The 16,409-nt window shown below is 33.6% G+C and overlaps 1 protein-coding gene across 1 annotated transcript in view; it reads left to right on the forward strand.

Annotated features, from left to right (window-relative positions):
* Nucleotides 1–13,037, forward strand: part of LOC107038790 (plexin-B) — a 28,388-nt gene extending 15,351 nt beyond the window's left edge. Inside the window, exon 4 of the mRNA XM_015258064.1 lies at nt 12,429–13,037. Coding sequence (XP_015113550.1) covers nt 12,429–12,536 — 108 coding nt within the window. The 3' untranslated portion in view covers nt 12,537–13,037. The remainder of the gene's footprint in view (nt 1–12,428) is intronic.
* The last annotated feature ends 3,372 nt before the right edge of the window (nt 13,038–16,409 follow it).

Here is a 16,409-nt window from a genome sequence, read left to right on the forward strand (position 1 = left end):
TTAATATCTCATATGAGAGGATTGAAGATTTTGCAAATATTTGCTCTACATTCATCGTGAATCGAATCGATCAACTAATGAGAGAACGCGTAGAGAATTGTCACTTGAAGAAATAATCGATAGAAGTAAACATTATGGCGAGGGAATATTGGATTGGAAGAGAGAGACGTTTTCTCCTATAATCCCTCTAGTATACGAGAGCCTCAATTGTCAATATGACAACTATATCAGGGGTAGTGATAGATGGAGCAAAAAATATCCTTGATGGCTGCACTGAGTGTAAAAACTACTTTTGGCAAAGACGGTTTACTTCATACAAAATATTCTCTTGTCAATTTCAAAAATCGTGAAATCTCCTGATAAATAATTTTCATTTTAGACTGAGAGAAAAAAGTTTTTCCAACGGAATAAGATTCTCTTGTCCCGAGAGAATTTTTAAGCGTTCTCAAGACTAGAAATTTCCCGTAAATTTCCCTTCCCGTAAATTCATGTAGCTTGCGTTATATCTAGAATATTTTTTCATCAGGACTTTGTTTATATAAAATCTTGCACAAAGAGCACAACACTTCAGATTAATTTTCTATCCACTTCTATTGATAATGAAAGTGTTCGTCGTGCAATCCAAACAAGAATTCCTCAGTTGGAGATAATGAGTGATCAGATCGGGAAATTATGAATTCTCACAATCCATTAAATTTCAGATATAACGCAAACTATATGAATTTATGGGAAGACTTATGCCAACACTTAAATTATTTCGGAACAAGAGAATGTCATCCTGTTGAAAGACTTCTGTCTCTCAGTGTGAGCACAAAATTATTTACCAGGAGATTTCACGATTCTATAAATTGCCAGGGGAATATTGTCTTGAAGGGAAACCTCAGTGAAAGGATTTTTAATCTTTCTCAGTTGACACACGGAGAGAAAACAATACTTTTGACAAAGAAGGTTTACTTGTTACAAAAAAATATTATGTTCTCTTGTCAATTTAAAAAATCGTGAAATCTTCTGATAAATAATTTCGTTCTCAGACTGAGAGAAAACAGTTTTCCAATAGGATGAGATTCTCTTGTCCCGAGAGAATTTCTAAGCGTTCTCAATCGTTCTCTAGAAATTCTGTTCTTCCCATACATTCATGCCGTTTGCGTTATATCTAGAATTTTTTTTCCTCAGGACTTTGATTATATAAAATCTTACACAAAGAGCACAACACTTTTTTTATTATTCAAAGTTCGAAAATCGACATGATTTATTTACACTATCTGTAGTGGATTTACATTTTTCATTTCAACTTTTTCGTTAATGTGGTTAGATTTCATTGTACAGTCATATGTTTATTTTATCTGCTTGGACGAACTTGTGTACAATATTCAGGATTTTTGGATCTGTAGATGTCAGGAAGGGCTTTACAGAGTTTGTTATTGAGACTTTACATTTCTCCAAATTTTCTAGGAGTGTTGTTCTTCCCGTGTTTAATTTGGGACAGTACCAAGAGATATGATGAATGTCTTGCGTTTCGAAGCCACAGGAACAGCTGGCATCATCAATGATATTAAGTTGTTTTAGGGAGGCTTAACACAACACTTGAGATCATTTTTCTATACACTTGAATTGATAATGAATGTGTTCGTCGTGTAATCGAAACAAGAATTCCTCAGTTGGAGATGATGACTGATCAGATCGAGAAAGTGTGAATTCTCGCAATCCATTAAATTCTAGATATAATGCAAACAAAAATTTATGGGAAGACTTATGTTAACACTTGAAAATTTTCTCAGGACAAAAGAATCTCACAAATGACAACTCAGAGCACAAAATTATTTATCGGGAGATTTCACGATTCTAGAAATTGACAAGAGAATATTTACTTGTATCAAGGAAATCATCTTTGTAATTTTTTCTTTCAGTGTACGGAAATTTCCACTTGATTCGAAGATTACTGCCTCGATGAATTATAAATTCTGGAATTTTTCATGGAATAAAATTCTTTTTCTTAATTAAAAATTGAACATTTTTAACTCAAGGAGTCGCGGGAGTTATTCCTGAACAAATAATTCAATAAATCAATATACTTCAGTTCGTTGATGCTGCCATCACCGTTTCATATCGACACATGCTATACTATTTCCATCCAATTACATTGACTATTCAATAAATCAAGAAGGTTTATTCCTAAAACGAGAATTGGGTGAATTTAATGTAAAAGGTTGAGAGACCATACATGTCTGAACGAAAATTTTTTAAATTGTAAATTTTAAGACGAGAATTCTCGTATTCTCAATCCAGGAAAGTAGTCTATAACGTCATGGACCGAGTTTCTGCCCCCATAAGGACTTGAGATCGATATGAGCCTCGGCAAATATTATTCTCGATAAAAAATATTCATCATTCTAAATTCTAGAACACCATTCACGAATACGTAGTTTGATTATTCTTTTATTTTTTCTGCACTTTATTTTATTTGCTAAATGAGAGAATTAATTAAAATAAATCTTTGAAAAATAATTGTCTGAAGCTCGAGATTTTGCCATGCTCAGAGGCATCAGTTGCACTTTCTGCCACTCACGTGAATGTATTTGCTGTTACTTTCCGCACTTCCCGCGTGGACTCAATAAAGAGAAGTCAGCAGGTTAAATTATTTGCAGTTTAATGATCAAATTGAAAAGGGTTTGATACTTTTGGTCCAAAAACCCTGCGTCAAATACCTTTTCGTCCAATGGATTTCCGTCCAATGGATTTCCGTCCAAAACCACTTGGTCCACCACAATAAACGTCCAATAATAAAAAAAAAAAATAGAAACTACTACATTCTAACAATCAATGTACATGAATATTCTCAGGCATATACAAAAATAGTAAACAACGAACACAAATACACATTCCCTTAATGTGTGTTTTAGTTGTGTGTTCACAGACGTCGAGTTTTTTTCATGTTAATTGTTAATGTCTTGTACTTCCATTGATCGTTCCACAACAGTAAAGCCTGAGTTGATATATTGGTTAAGTTTTGTGCACGCATTACATGTTTTTTCATTTTTCCCCGGAATTGGGTGAACAAAATTATTAGACCAAAACAAAATTGGACCAATGAAAACTAGACAAAAAGTACCGGTCCCAATTGAAAAGCATATGAAACAATAATATTTGTCAATACGGTAGACGGGAATATATTCAAACAAAAGAAAAATACATAAAATGAGATTAATCAATTGAGTAATTCTCATATTTAATTTTTCCCCATTTGATGGAAATTGGAGAGAAAAATAGAAGATATTCCTGAATACTTAATAGAATAGAATACTTCATTTCATTGATGCTACCATCACTGTTTTATATCTACACACGCTATATTATTTCCATCCAATTCCATTTACTATGCAATAAATCAAGAATAGTTATTCTTAATACGAGAATGAGAGGGAAGGAGGCGATTCATATGTAAAATGTCGAGAGACCATATATGTCTCAATAAAAAATTGTAGAATTGAAAATCTTATTGTCATGGACCCAATTTCTGCCTCCATAAGGACTTGTGATCAGGGATCCCCAATATTAAATTTCTGTAATATTACAAGAATTTGACCCTTACATTGATGAAAGTTTAAAATATGTTGATCCAATTTTTCAAATAATATAATATTAATAATCTGATTTTTTTCAAATAATGATGTATTTAAAATTTGTTAAGATGAACCTGTAAATTTACTACTAAATGAATAATTCAAATTTTTTCAAAGGAAATTTTCGATCACACCAATAATAATCAATCTTCCTACCCCAATTATTGATTGATAATAAATAGTTGAAAATTTTAATATTTGAATTGATGATACTCAACTACTCAAAAAATTTAAGAGGGATGTTAACTAATTGACGGCTACAATATTTAACGGTAATAAAATATTACAAATTTGGCTATCCCTGCCTGTGATCGAAACGAGACTCAATAAATATTTTTTTTCATTCAAAATTCGAGATGTGACAATGATGAATACGTATTTTGATTATTCTTCAATTTTTTTGCATTTTATTTTATTCGCTAAATGCGAAAATTAGTTGAAATAAAGCTGTGAAAAACAATTTCCTGAAGCCCGAGATTCTGCCATGCTCAGAGGCATTAGCTGCACTTTTTGCCACCCACATGCATGTATTTTCTGTCACCTTCCTCACTTCCCACTTGGGGTCAATAAATAGAAGTTCACAGGTTCGACTATTTGCGGTTTAATGATAAAGCCGGTAAGAGTAATGTGAAACAATAATATTAGTTAACATTATTTTATGTGAAGAATGCATAAAATAATATTAATAAATAGAGTAATTCTCATATTTGTTCTTTTCCCCCATTTGATGGAACTTGAAGAGAAAAATAGAAGATATTCCTGAATAAAAATAGAATACTTCATTTCATTGATACTGCCATTACCGTTCTATATTTACACACTTGTGGATTGTTTACAATTCAGTAGTGAAGTGAGTTTTTGATGAATATTTCGGACTCAAAGGAAGATAGCGAAATTTTCGTAATTTCGTAATTAATTTTGCTATCTCCCTTAGATTCTGAGATATTCACCGAAAACTAGTCAATAGTCCAAATTGACTTGTACCGTTTTACCACTTCACTATATAATTACATTTACTATTGAATAAATCAGGATTCGAGTGGATTCACACGTAAAGGGTCGAGAGGCCATACATGTCTGAACGAAAAATTTCAGAATTAAAAATCTGAACATCGACAATTCTCGTATTCTCAATCCAGGAAAGTAGTCTACCGTCATGGACCCAGTTTCTGCTCCCGCAAGGACTTGAGATCGATATGAGACTTGATATTTCTCTTTATTCAAGATTCGAGATGTAGCAAAGATGAATACCTATTTTGATTATTCTTCCATTTTTTCGACATTTTATTTTATTTGCTAAATGAAAGAATGAATTCAGTAGCGAAGTGGTAAAACGGTACAAGTCAATTTTGACTATTGACCAGTTTTCAATGAATATCTTGGAATCTAAGGGAGATCGCAAAATGTTTATTATAACCTTTTTTATAGAGCCGATTGAGAGCTACAACAAAGGTGTGTTTGAAACACAGCAATAGTTTCCTATCTAATGGCACCGGGCTCAACGAAAATTCTCGAACGACCTCGGGACCCTTCGGGTTCATGGTCAGATCACGAAGTAAATCACCCATCGAGTTCAGTATCGTATCGTCTCAATCTCTGTACAGTCAGTATTGTCGCAATCGCTCTATCAAGTACATCACCGTCAGATACTGCACTGAGAGAAAAATATAATTCTTCTGACTATATTCCATCACCATCGAATTATAGTCAAAAAGTCCTCAACAATTTTTCATGGGTTACGGTAACTATGGCCGGAGAAGTAATTACTACAATGGAATGTAGTCATTGCAACTATTTTATAGTTCTCCTCACGATAGATTTGTCATGGTTACTTTTGAACTTTGGTTAGTTTAACTGCATTTTGATTTGCAAAAATTATGCTGGTGAAGTTACTATAATGTTATGTGCCGCATACAAAAAAAAATCGTATCGTTCACCAAAATGCCTCAACTATGTTCTTATTGTAAATCGAACTTCAGATTTTTCTCTCAGGGTGAGTCAACGCTCCTAGTAGCGTCTCTATTCGAGTCAATTATCTATTAATTTCGAGTCAATTATCAATCATTTTGAGACTATAATCCAGTGAATTATCAAGAGAATTATCAAGTGCAGTGTAGTGACATTTATCGAATTCAAATTGAGACAATTCCACGAACAGTGTACCCATATAAAATTTCTAGACGCGTGGTTTACACCACAAATAAAGTACATCACCAGTGGGTTTTTAGTAAATCGCGTGGTCTTAATTTTCACATCTTTTCCAAATCACTTTTCTCCAACCCGCCTAAATTTTTCACCCTTTTCATATCGCAGGTGATTACGAAAATTTCGCTACCTCCCTTAGATTCAGAAATATTCTTCAAAAACTCAACTGGGAGATAAGTCGACTTAAACCGTTTTACAACTTCGCTACTGAATTAAGGATAATCGGGCGAGGAGGAAATGTAAGTGGTGAGGCGGAGGGGTTTCTATTGTTTTCCTGCAGAAAACCAATCGCTGAACAAAAAAATTTTTCCCATTCGGATTCAAAATTCAGGCAATATTAGGGAGTATCTCCGATTAAAAATTATTTTTAGAGATTATCAAATTTTACTTGTATCTGTTCCACGCATTGAATGGTTTTCAGATTGTTTTTTTTTTTAATAAATGACAAAATATTTATCCATGCGAAAAAGTGGCAACATCGTCGGTAGTTTTTTTTTTTCACCAGGAGCTGGTACCACTGGCTCAAGGGAGCTCCAATCACAACGCTTCATCGCTCTCTCTCAAGAGACGTTTAAATTTACCGCGCTACCCCCGCCCTATCGGTACTTGTAACGTTGTTGCTCGTTTGGGCTGCGTGCGCAGAAATTTCATTTTCCTGTACTTTTTTCGCTATTATTAATAAACAATGCTCCTAGGCGACAATCTTTTTCACTCAAAAAATCATTGATCACATGTTCTAAATGTATCTAACGTTTCATGACTTTGGCTGCATTTTTTCCTTGGGTTTTGCAGTTTTTTTGGTGATTTCCATAAGATCACGGGTTAAATGACCACTTTTTCAAAAATTCATAATAAATTAACCATGCTCCCCAGCAGTCTGAAACTTTGCACACGCCTGTTCCATCATTTAAAGAATACGCAGAAAAAAAGAAAAAAATGGCTGCTTTTTTTCCAACCCTCCCAGCTCGCCCGATTATCCTTAAAATAAAGCTTTGAAAAATAATTCCCTGAAGCTCGTGATTCTGCTGTGCTCAGAACCATCAGTTGCACTTTCTGCCACCCACATAAATGCATTTGCCGTTATTTTCCTCACTTCCCGCGTGGAATCAATAAATAGAAGTTAACAGGTTAAATTATTTGCAGTTTAATGATAAAATTAAAAAGCATATGAAATAATAATATTGCTCAATACGATAGATGAGAATATATTCAAACAAAAAAGGAATAAATAAAATAGGATTAATAAATAGAATAATTCTCATATTTGATTTTGCTCTCCGTTTGATGGAAATTGGAGAGAAAAATAGAAGATATTCCTGAATAAAGAATAGAATAGAATACTTCATTTCATTGATGCTAGCATCACCGTTCTATATCGACACACGTTATATTATTTCCATCCAATTTCATTTATTATTCAATAAATCAGTCGTTAAGTGGTCGAACGGTTGAAGTCAATGCCATCCTAGCGCCAGTTCTCGATGAATATCTCAAATTCTAAAGGAGTTGGCAAAATTTTCCTAAAAATCTTGTTTAAAATGCAGCTTAGTATCCAGCAGTTTAATAGTCGAGTAATTCGGCTATTTTCGAAAATAATCGTGCTTCGCACTCGTGATTTTTTACCCTGAAAAACTTGACTCCTTCGTTTGTTTGCAACGAACTTTGAGGAAAATGCCCGATTAATTTTGAAGCTCGTGTGGTATTCAGGGGATTATTTTTCCAATCCAAATGTTGGGCAATATAATTGGACCATGAGACGAAACTCACAATTGAGAAACGAAAATTGTATAATTAACACAACGATACAATTGAATTCAATCTGTCAGTTTGACGAGGGGTTAATTTGACTGCATGATGTTTTGTTTTTTAAATAACAACTACCAGAAAAAATTATCAAAAAATTATCACTTGAAAGCTCTGTAGCTTGTACCACGTGATGTCGAATGGGCCAATTATATTGCCCGATATTTGGGTTGGAAAAATAATCAGAATTAAAAAATGTAAATGGTATTGCTATGGGTCTTTGTCAGAAATTGATTGCATAACGTATTATTCATTTATATCTTAGTAGGATTAGAGTTTGTCTTTCACCGTAGTTCGGGAGTTATTAATCTTCTCATTGAGACAAGTATGGAAAATGACCGAAAATCGCTATCATTCATGCAATTATCGCCCAAATAAGCGAATATTCAATTGAATATTAGCAAATGGTGGAGGTTAGACTCATTATATCTTGTATTATTCATCTTCAGTATGATTTTTGGAGTGAACAATTATTATTATTATTATTATTATTTCTCTAATTATGCAATGGAAATACATTTGTCATCAGGCTCGATCAACCCCGGTTTTCGGGGCCAATGACATAAAATATTGTATGTCACACGGCGATAAACGTATTATCTGATGAGTGGGACTTTATGATCCGAGCCGAAGGCGAGGATTATAATCACATTCGTCTGATAATACTTTTATCGTTTGATGGCATAATGTACTATTTTTAAAGAACATTCGTTTACATGTTGGTATTCGAGAATTTAATTGAATTGACTCATTTTTAATTATTCAATTGAATTTAATTCAATTGAACTTAATTGAACTCAATTGAATTTAATCATTTGGAGGATAGTTGACTGAATAATACGGGAAAATTCATATATATGGATGTGAAATTTTGACCTATAGTGGATACTATGAAGCTCAAGTTCGGTGCACAATTTCAGCCCGATGGGTGAAGTAGTTCCTGAAATATTCAACTTTTTGTCTAAAACTATTTTGGTCAATATCTTAAAAACTACTTGTTTTTTTCACTGGGACAAGTATTGAAAATGACCGAAAATCGCTATTAAGGCCCGGGTGTACTATCTTTTGAATGTTATCTGGATTTTTTTTATCATTCGTAATCCAAAATTGTCAATGGAGTGGTACATCATGTAGAAATTCCCAAAAATTATGATAGAATGATAAAAAAAAAATATTAAAAAATGTGAACTTTTTCAAAGAGCGTTTTTAATTGAGATTCAGAATGAGTTGAAAAAAGTGGAAATTACAAATATCTGATGCGCTGTGGCAAATTATCTATTAGCTGTCATCTTCCATGGTGGATAAGGAAACACTAACTCCTCATGGGAAGTGACATCTAGGTATGTCAATTTTCAAAACAGTGGTATGTAGTCATCTGCCATTTTTATGTGATAAAAGTGTCATTAAAAAATTCTCCAAAATATTACAACTTTTTTCAAAGAGCCTTTTCCGTAATAAATGTCTCTATGCAGTGTGGGAAAAGATTTACGAAATCAGTCTTCCCCCTGCCTGATATTGGGTGACAGGCCGCCATTTGTCACCGTAAATCAGATACATTTTTCAATTTCTTGTTATTCAACTTATTCTGAATATAAATTAAAAATGCTCTTTGAAAAAATTGAGAATTTTTTCTACTTTTTTTTTAGTATTCAATCATAAGTTTTCAAAACTTCTGTATGATGCAGGGCTTTGTTATATTTTCTAAATTAAACTCGGACATACAGACATTTTCTAAAAACATCATATCTTCACGTATCATAACATTCTACATCATTTCCAGACAAAATTAGAGAATGTCAAAATCCGACGAATACAATGCTCCCATTCGGAAGCAATAACCACCGAACTGCGGTGAAAGACAAACTCCAATTAGCACCAAAATTTCGTTCATTTTATTGGCCATTTTTGGTAAAAATTTCAGATTAAAGCTCGGGCGGATTATCTTTTAAACGTGATTTGATTGTTTTTTTTTTATTTTGATAATCTGAAATGATCTCCAATTGCTATTCAGTTTTACACAGCCCTGGAGTCTTAAAAAATTATGATTGTACATTCAAAAAAATGTTGAAAAAAAGCTGAACATTTTCAAAGAGCGTTTTTGAATAATATTGGAAAATAAAGCCAATAGGGAGGAAATTGCAAATTAATAATTTGATGTATCTAATGGCTGTTAGGCCATCATTTGTCACAGTAGTCAATGGCTGTCAGATCGTTAGTAAAGGTTTTCAGAGAAAGTCAAATATCTCGGAAACTACTCATGCGATTGAGCTTATTTTCAATAGGAAGGATTGTTATCATGAGAGGAAGATTCTGTCCAAATTTCAAGTTGATATCTCAATTTTTGTACAAGCTAGAGTGATTACAAGGATTTTATGAAAAAACAGAAAAACGGAAATATCTCGAAAACTTTGTATGAACGGGCATATATGTTTTGATTGATTCGGATAGAAGGCATCGAAACGAATATTTTGAAAAAAAAAAAAAAATCGGTCGACTAGCTTCGAAGATATTAGCGAAAAACGATTTGAAAACGAATAGCTTTTTCTCAAAAACTATTTGATCAATCGGGCTGAACTTTTGCACAGAGTTAGTCCTTGTTAAGGTTTATAATCTAACAAAATTTCAGATTTTTTGGAATAAGTTTAGCCAATTAATTACTCAATTTTCCAAAAAATGACCACCGGAAAGGTGGCGATGGACATTGACACCGACAGACATGGTCGCCAAACTTCGTATTTTTACGTTTCAGCCCATTCTACATAATTTCCAATAAAAATTAGAGAATGTGAAAACAGCACGATTACAATGCTTTCATTCCGAAGCAAAAATTGATGGCTATGAAAATAATTGGAATTCGTTTCGCTCGTTTTAGACAGGTTTCATGCGCTCTAGCAAATAGTTTTTTTTTCCTGTGACTCAATGAGAAAAGATGAAATGACTGATAATTGGATATTCATTCAGCACTCTTGCATCGAACAATCTTTCTACGGGTCTTTTCATTTAAAAAACTAGGGACAATATTTGTTTCGCTCACCGAACTAGGAACTCTTAAAAAACGAATAAAAAATGCTCATGAATATTTATATTAATGATGAATATTCAGTTGAGCTATCAAACATGACGAACTGTACGTAAATTTGCTACACTGTTAGAAACTTCGGCTGAAATTTATGGTTCCCGGGAATTTCTAGGAAATTTTTAGTATGTGACACTGATGATAATGTAACATTTCGAGGAAATTCATAATTGTGAATTCACAATTTGCTGGAAACAATTTCAGTAGCGAAGTGGTCGAACGGTTTTAGTCAATTTAGTCTTTAATTGCGTTTTCCATAAATATTTCTGAATTTAAGGGAGATAGCGAAATTTTCATAATATAAATTTGTTAGAGATTGAGACTATATTAGGGCGGATTGAGGACACATGATATGCAAAAGGTGAAAATTAAAGACACGCGGATTACAAAACACTGGTGATGTACTTTATTGGTGGCGCAAGCCACGCGTCTTGATTTCAGGGATACGCGAATTGGTGAATGTCTCAATGTTAATTTGATAATATTCTTTACACTGCACTGAGATTCTCTCGGTATTAAACTTGATGATTGACTCAAAGTAATTGATAGTTAATTCGGAATTAATTGATAATTGAATCAAATAGAGACGCTACACAGAGCGCTAGACTCAATATAATACTCGGTGATGTACTCGATACTCGGTTAGTTTGATACTGCACTCTATAGGTGAATCTCTGACTAACCGATGTATACTCTTTAAGGAATAGATTGATACTACTGAAATTTCATATTTGGCGATTTGCTTNAATCTTAATCGGTTCGATTAAGGGCTTAAAATTCGATTTGAATCAAGAATGTTTTTCTATGTATAGACATTACGTTGGTTCCATTCGCTGGGAACATTGCAATTTTGATGTAGTTTCTTATTGGTGCAATTGTCAAGTGACTTCGATCAGTCGATGCAATCAAGAATCTGACTCAAGAATTCGAGATTGAAGAACAAATACAAATATTTGCATCAGTTCTTTAGTGTCGAATTCAGTGTCAGAACCATGCAGCCCAACTAGCGCGCGCGATTTGCCCGTGAACCCGAAGGGTTCCGAGGTCGGTCGGGATTTTCCGTTGAGCCCAGTAACTTTAGATAGTGACTTATTTGCTGCGTTTCAAACAAAATTTTTTTGTAGAGCGAATTGAGTACTAAAAAGGTTATGAGAAAAATTTTGCTCTCTCTTCGATTTCGAGATATTCATTGAAAACTGGTCAATAGTCAAAATTGACTTATCTCCTTTAACCACTTCGCTACTAAAATAATAATAATAATGATGTGACAGCAATCTTGTAATTTGAAGACAAAATATTTCTTGATTGTCCTGTGTGAATAATCCGCCTCTTGAGTCAAATATTTCCCTGTTATTGAAAGCAGAGCAATTATTCACGTTTGAGACTTTCAAATTCGAAACAAACAATTATTTTTTTGGTAATTTTCAACGAGCGATTTTGTTGGCCCAGACCAGACTTGTTTGACAACTTGTTCATTTTTCTCTCAGTGTAGAACTGAATGTCGCTCTACGATTACTTCATTTATTTGGTAATTTTTCCCCAATAATTGAAGAAATAATTTCATGGATGAATTTCTTACACTCATCAAAGTTAGACTTTATGGAAAAAATTATAAGTGATCAATACTTTTTCCCATAAATGACTCAACTGAAGTGTATCCATTCATACTACGTTATCGCATGGCAATGAGCTACTTCCCCTCACACATCTCCATCTGCTTCCAGATTTTAGAGGCCTTGGAATCGGACGCAGGCTGTCGTCAGTTACACCTAGCCCACAAACTCGAGAATGTAGCGTGTACAATCGAGGGAGAAGAGACGAGTGCCTGCTGACACACTACCCCCAATTACATTGCGTGAACCGTCGAAATTTTCAGATGATAAAGAGAAAGAAAAATTAAATAATAAAAGAAAGGGAAGAGTGAATAATAAAATAAACACTGACCAGTGCCTCGATTTTGCGCATCAGATACACCTCGTTCATATGTACAAAAAGATGATGAAAATGAAAAAAAAAACAAAGTATGAAAAATATGAAACTTATACCGCCATATAAATGATTTAAAAATGAAAAAGAAGAAACGAAAAATTAAAATAGTCTCTGCACCTTCGGTACAATTCGAAGAAGTGGGAAATGAAAAGAACATTGACTCGATTCAATACAAAAGTAAAATGGTCTCATTTTAATTCAATTTCTTTCACTGCCAGTAAATACAGTAGAAGATAAAAGAAAAATGCAAAACACGGAGATAGAATCACCGCACAAAAGGGGGGGGGGATAAGGGAAATGGAAGAAAAATAGAAGAATGGATTAAAAAAGGCTAAAAAAAATGAGTAAGTGATGACAAAAAAACAAAAAATGATGCATTTTAAGGAATAACTAATGAATAAAATTAAATAAAGAAGCCATAGTGCGCACCAGACTGTTTGTACTAGTAAAAAAAAAGAAATGGAGGTGTACAGCAGAGCGAGTAGTCTGTGATCCGAGCATGCGTGGCTATGCCTATTATCTTCATTGCGATATATGAATTATTATTAATTATTAACATGTTATATAGGGGATTGAAATGTCAACAAAGAGCAAATGTCTGGAGCTTACGTTCCATGCAAGATAATTAATTAGCCACTGTGATCCACCTGATAATGACCATCCAAAATAACAAATAATTCAACCATGTTCAACATGTTGCTCTTTGTTTTCATTGAAATCTGCATGTATGATATACATAAAAAATATATATGAGTGGTGGGAAGCGATGTGAAATGACCTCTGGTACGTAGTGAGCTAGTTTGGGAGAGCAATGTATTATGTATAAATATGATGTGCAAGGGTGAGTGGTGAATTGAGTGATTGATGGAATGAATGAACAAAGTAACGATAATACTTTAAGGAAAAAAGAATTAATGGGACGACGGGTGGTCGGGTCATTTTGCAGTGTCTGGGAAATTGTTTTTTTTTTTCGTAGGATGAATGAAGCTCAGTCTGTTCTAGGCCTAGATAGGAATGTACGTATGTAATTGTACGTGATACAATTATTTTTGTTTTAATTCTAGGTTTTTTAATTCAATGGAGAAGTGGTGGGTTCTTTCTGTTGTTAAATGTTGAATTATCAGTGGAATGAGTGGGTTTAGGGGAAAATGTCATTAGTAGATTTTTGTGGCGAATTTAATTCTCCAGCGAAAAGATTTTCTGACATTTTCTCGTAGAATCGATCATTTAGGGGGTAATTTTATAATTAACAGATGGGGTTTGCTTGGGGTTTACCACTGTTCTGCTGAACTCAATCAATTTAATTCTGTAATTATCGCAATTAATTTCTCTGTTCTACAGGGACAGAGGCATTCTGTAAAGCCATACGAGTCTCGTGCATAGGGTATTGATTAATTATTTTTTAATATTCAATTGAGATCTATTGTTTTTTTTAATAATTTGTAAATTATGTCATTTTCACTTTGATATTGAATCATCATCATTCTTCATCAAATAGTTACTAACTCATTCCATGAATAATTACTGCTATTGTCCAATTAAATGAAACAATTATCAATTGTACAATTTTCATTAAGAAGAGAAAGAAAACAGATGGAAATTAACGAAATATTTAGGGTATAAAAGAGCGGCATTTTTGTACCAGGTTTCCAGGAAGCATGATTATGTGCCTCGAGGTCTTGTTATTTGTCGAATATTTTCGTTCTACGATTGTAGGAAAAATATTGCGGGAAAAATTCAGTAGAACGTTTTTTTTCACGTATTTTACAAATTATTGGACTCAGACGGCGCTAATGAGGTCTCAAAAAAGAGCAAATAGAAACAGCAAAATGTGATGACGTATCCAATTATGAAATACCGTTTTTCATGGTAAATTAACATTCACGTGGACTGAATTAAAATACTCAAATATGCGTTCCACGAATCAACTATTCAATCGACTGATTAAGAATTTTTTAATACTCTTATTTTCCATTGATGTAACATTTTTTTAGTATAATTTATGCCATGCAATTCTCAAGGTGACGAGATGCTGATGTTTCGAGGGTGTAATCGATCAATTCCCAGTGAATAACTCGTCGTCAATGACTAAATGTGAATAGAATTAAATTTGAGTCATCAAACAGCGAGAAGAAACTGAAGAATTATCGTCCGATCGATATAAACATTCAATTTACGAAAAAAAAAAATGGAAATAATTGTAGATTGTGGTGCAGACAGGGGGGAATCGTGCTCTCTACAGTTGCCAATAATTTGTACTTAAATCCATGTGTCCACTGTCTGCACCACGATCAACGTCAAAAAACACTCTTTATATATATATACATATTATACATATATACATATTGTATTTATTTATATTATTAATTGACGAGAGTACGTCAATCTGTGCAGTGTAATCTACTTAGCAACGACGGAATTCCGTCCTGGCGCGTCATGAATTTTGTAGATATAGTTGAAATGCTAAACAATCTATCTCGTAATTTTTTTATTTTACGAAATAATCATGGACGTAAAAATTTTCTCATTAACGTCTATGCACTCGTGTGCTTGATGAAAGTACCTCATTTACGTAGAAGGTCTTCCTTTGTGAGAAACGACAAAATGCGCCTTGTCCTGAAGCAATTAAATTAGTGATATAATTATATATGTGTTGGTTACGATTTTTGAGTTTTTTTTTACTCATTCCACTGTTTTTTTCTGGGATTTATGAATGCTGAGTAATAAGAAACTCGTGAAATTGTCGCGGTCTCTTGCGTGTTGGTGGATTATATTTGTGGTCGCTGCTTAATCCATCTTTTGGAGATTTTTTTCCTCTTTTAACTCGAGCTTTACTTTTTTTTCCATTGGTAAGATGCTCATTAAGGGTATTGCCTCGTTACTCTGCATTTATTGATTATCAAATTGTACATTTATGGAGGGAATCTCAATTATTGTATGAGTACAGATTGACGTACCCCGTTGATAAGACATAAAGAAATGTGCGTGCGCACACATGAGTAATCAGCAGCGTAATCCGGCCTCTTGTTTCTCTACTAGTGCAAATATTTTTTTTTATTTAATGTTTTTTTTATTTCTTTTTTGTCAAAAAAGGAAAGCAGTACATGTTAATAAAAATCACGTAGTAACTGTATTTTGGCGATTGTATCCTATTCCTTTATGTCACAGTCACAGATTTTCCTTCTTGTCATTTTTTGGGATGATGAAGAGGTCATTAGAAATGTGAGGGACAGAATGACCGTCAACGGCCACCGTCATGCCCGTAATAACCGTCCCGAGAATGTGATCATCTAGTCAGAAAAAAATGACGATTGGCCATGAGCATGAAATGACCGAATAAATTTTGACCGTGAATTTCCACCCAGATGGGCCATTCTACCAAATATCGTACGAGATCTGACCTCAAAATTTTCGATAATTTTGTTGTTGTTGTCCTTAATACTTATATATGAGGTATTCCATGCTAAATGAGTCAACGGCTGACCCTCAACCTCTTGAAAATTGATGGCGAGTTTTTCTGCGATTGGGGGGATTAAAAAAACTATCTCTCAAATTGTTCGTTTTTTTGCCAATAACTCGAGTTCTACTCATCCGATTTCGATTTATTAGGGATCAAAATTTTCCATTTTTCATCACCTATAAGAATGTTATTTGTCCAAATTTTGTCCAATANCATTCTACCAAATATCGTACGAGATCTGACCTCAAAATTTTCG

This window comes from Diachasma alloeum, unplaced genomic scaffold, assembly GCF_001412515.2.
Source record: "Diachasma alloeum isolate Michigan unplaced genomic scaffold, Dall2.0 Dall_scaffold_00288, whole genome shotgun sequence".
Lineage (NCBI taxonomy): Eukaryota > Metazoa > Arthropoda > Insecta > Hymenoptera > Braconidae > Diachasma > Diachasma alloeum.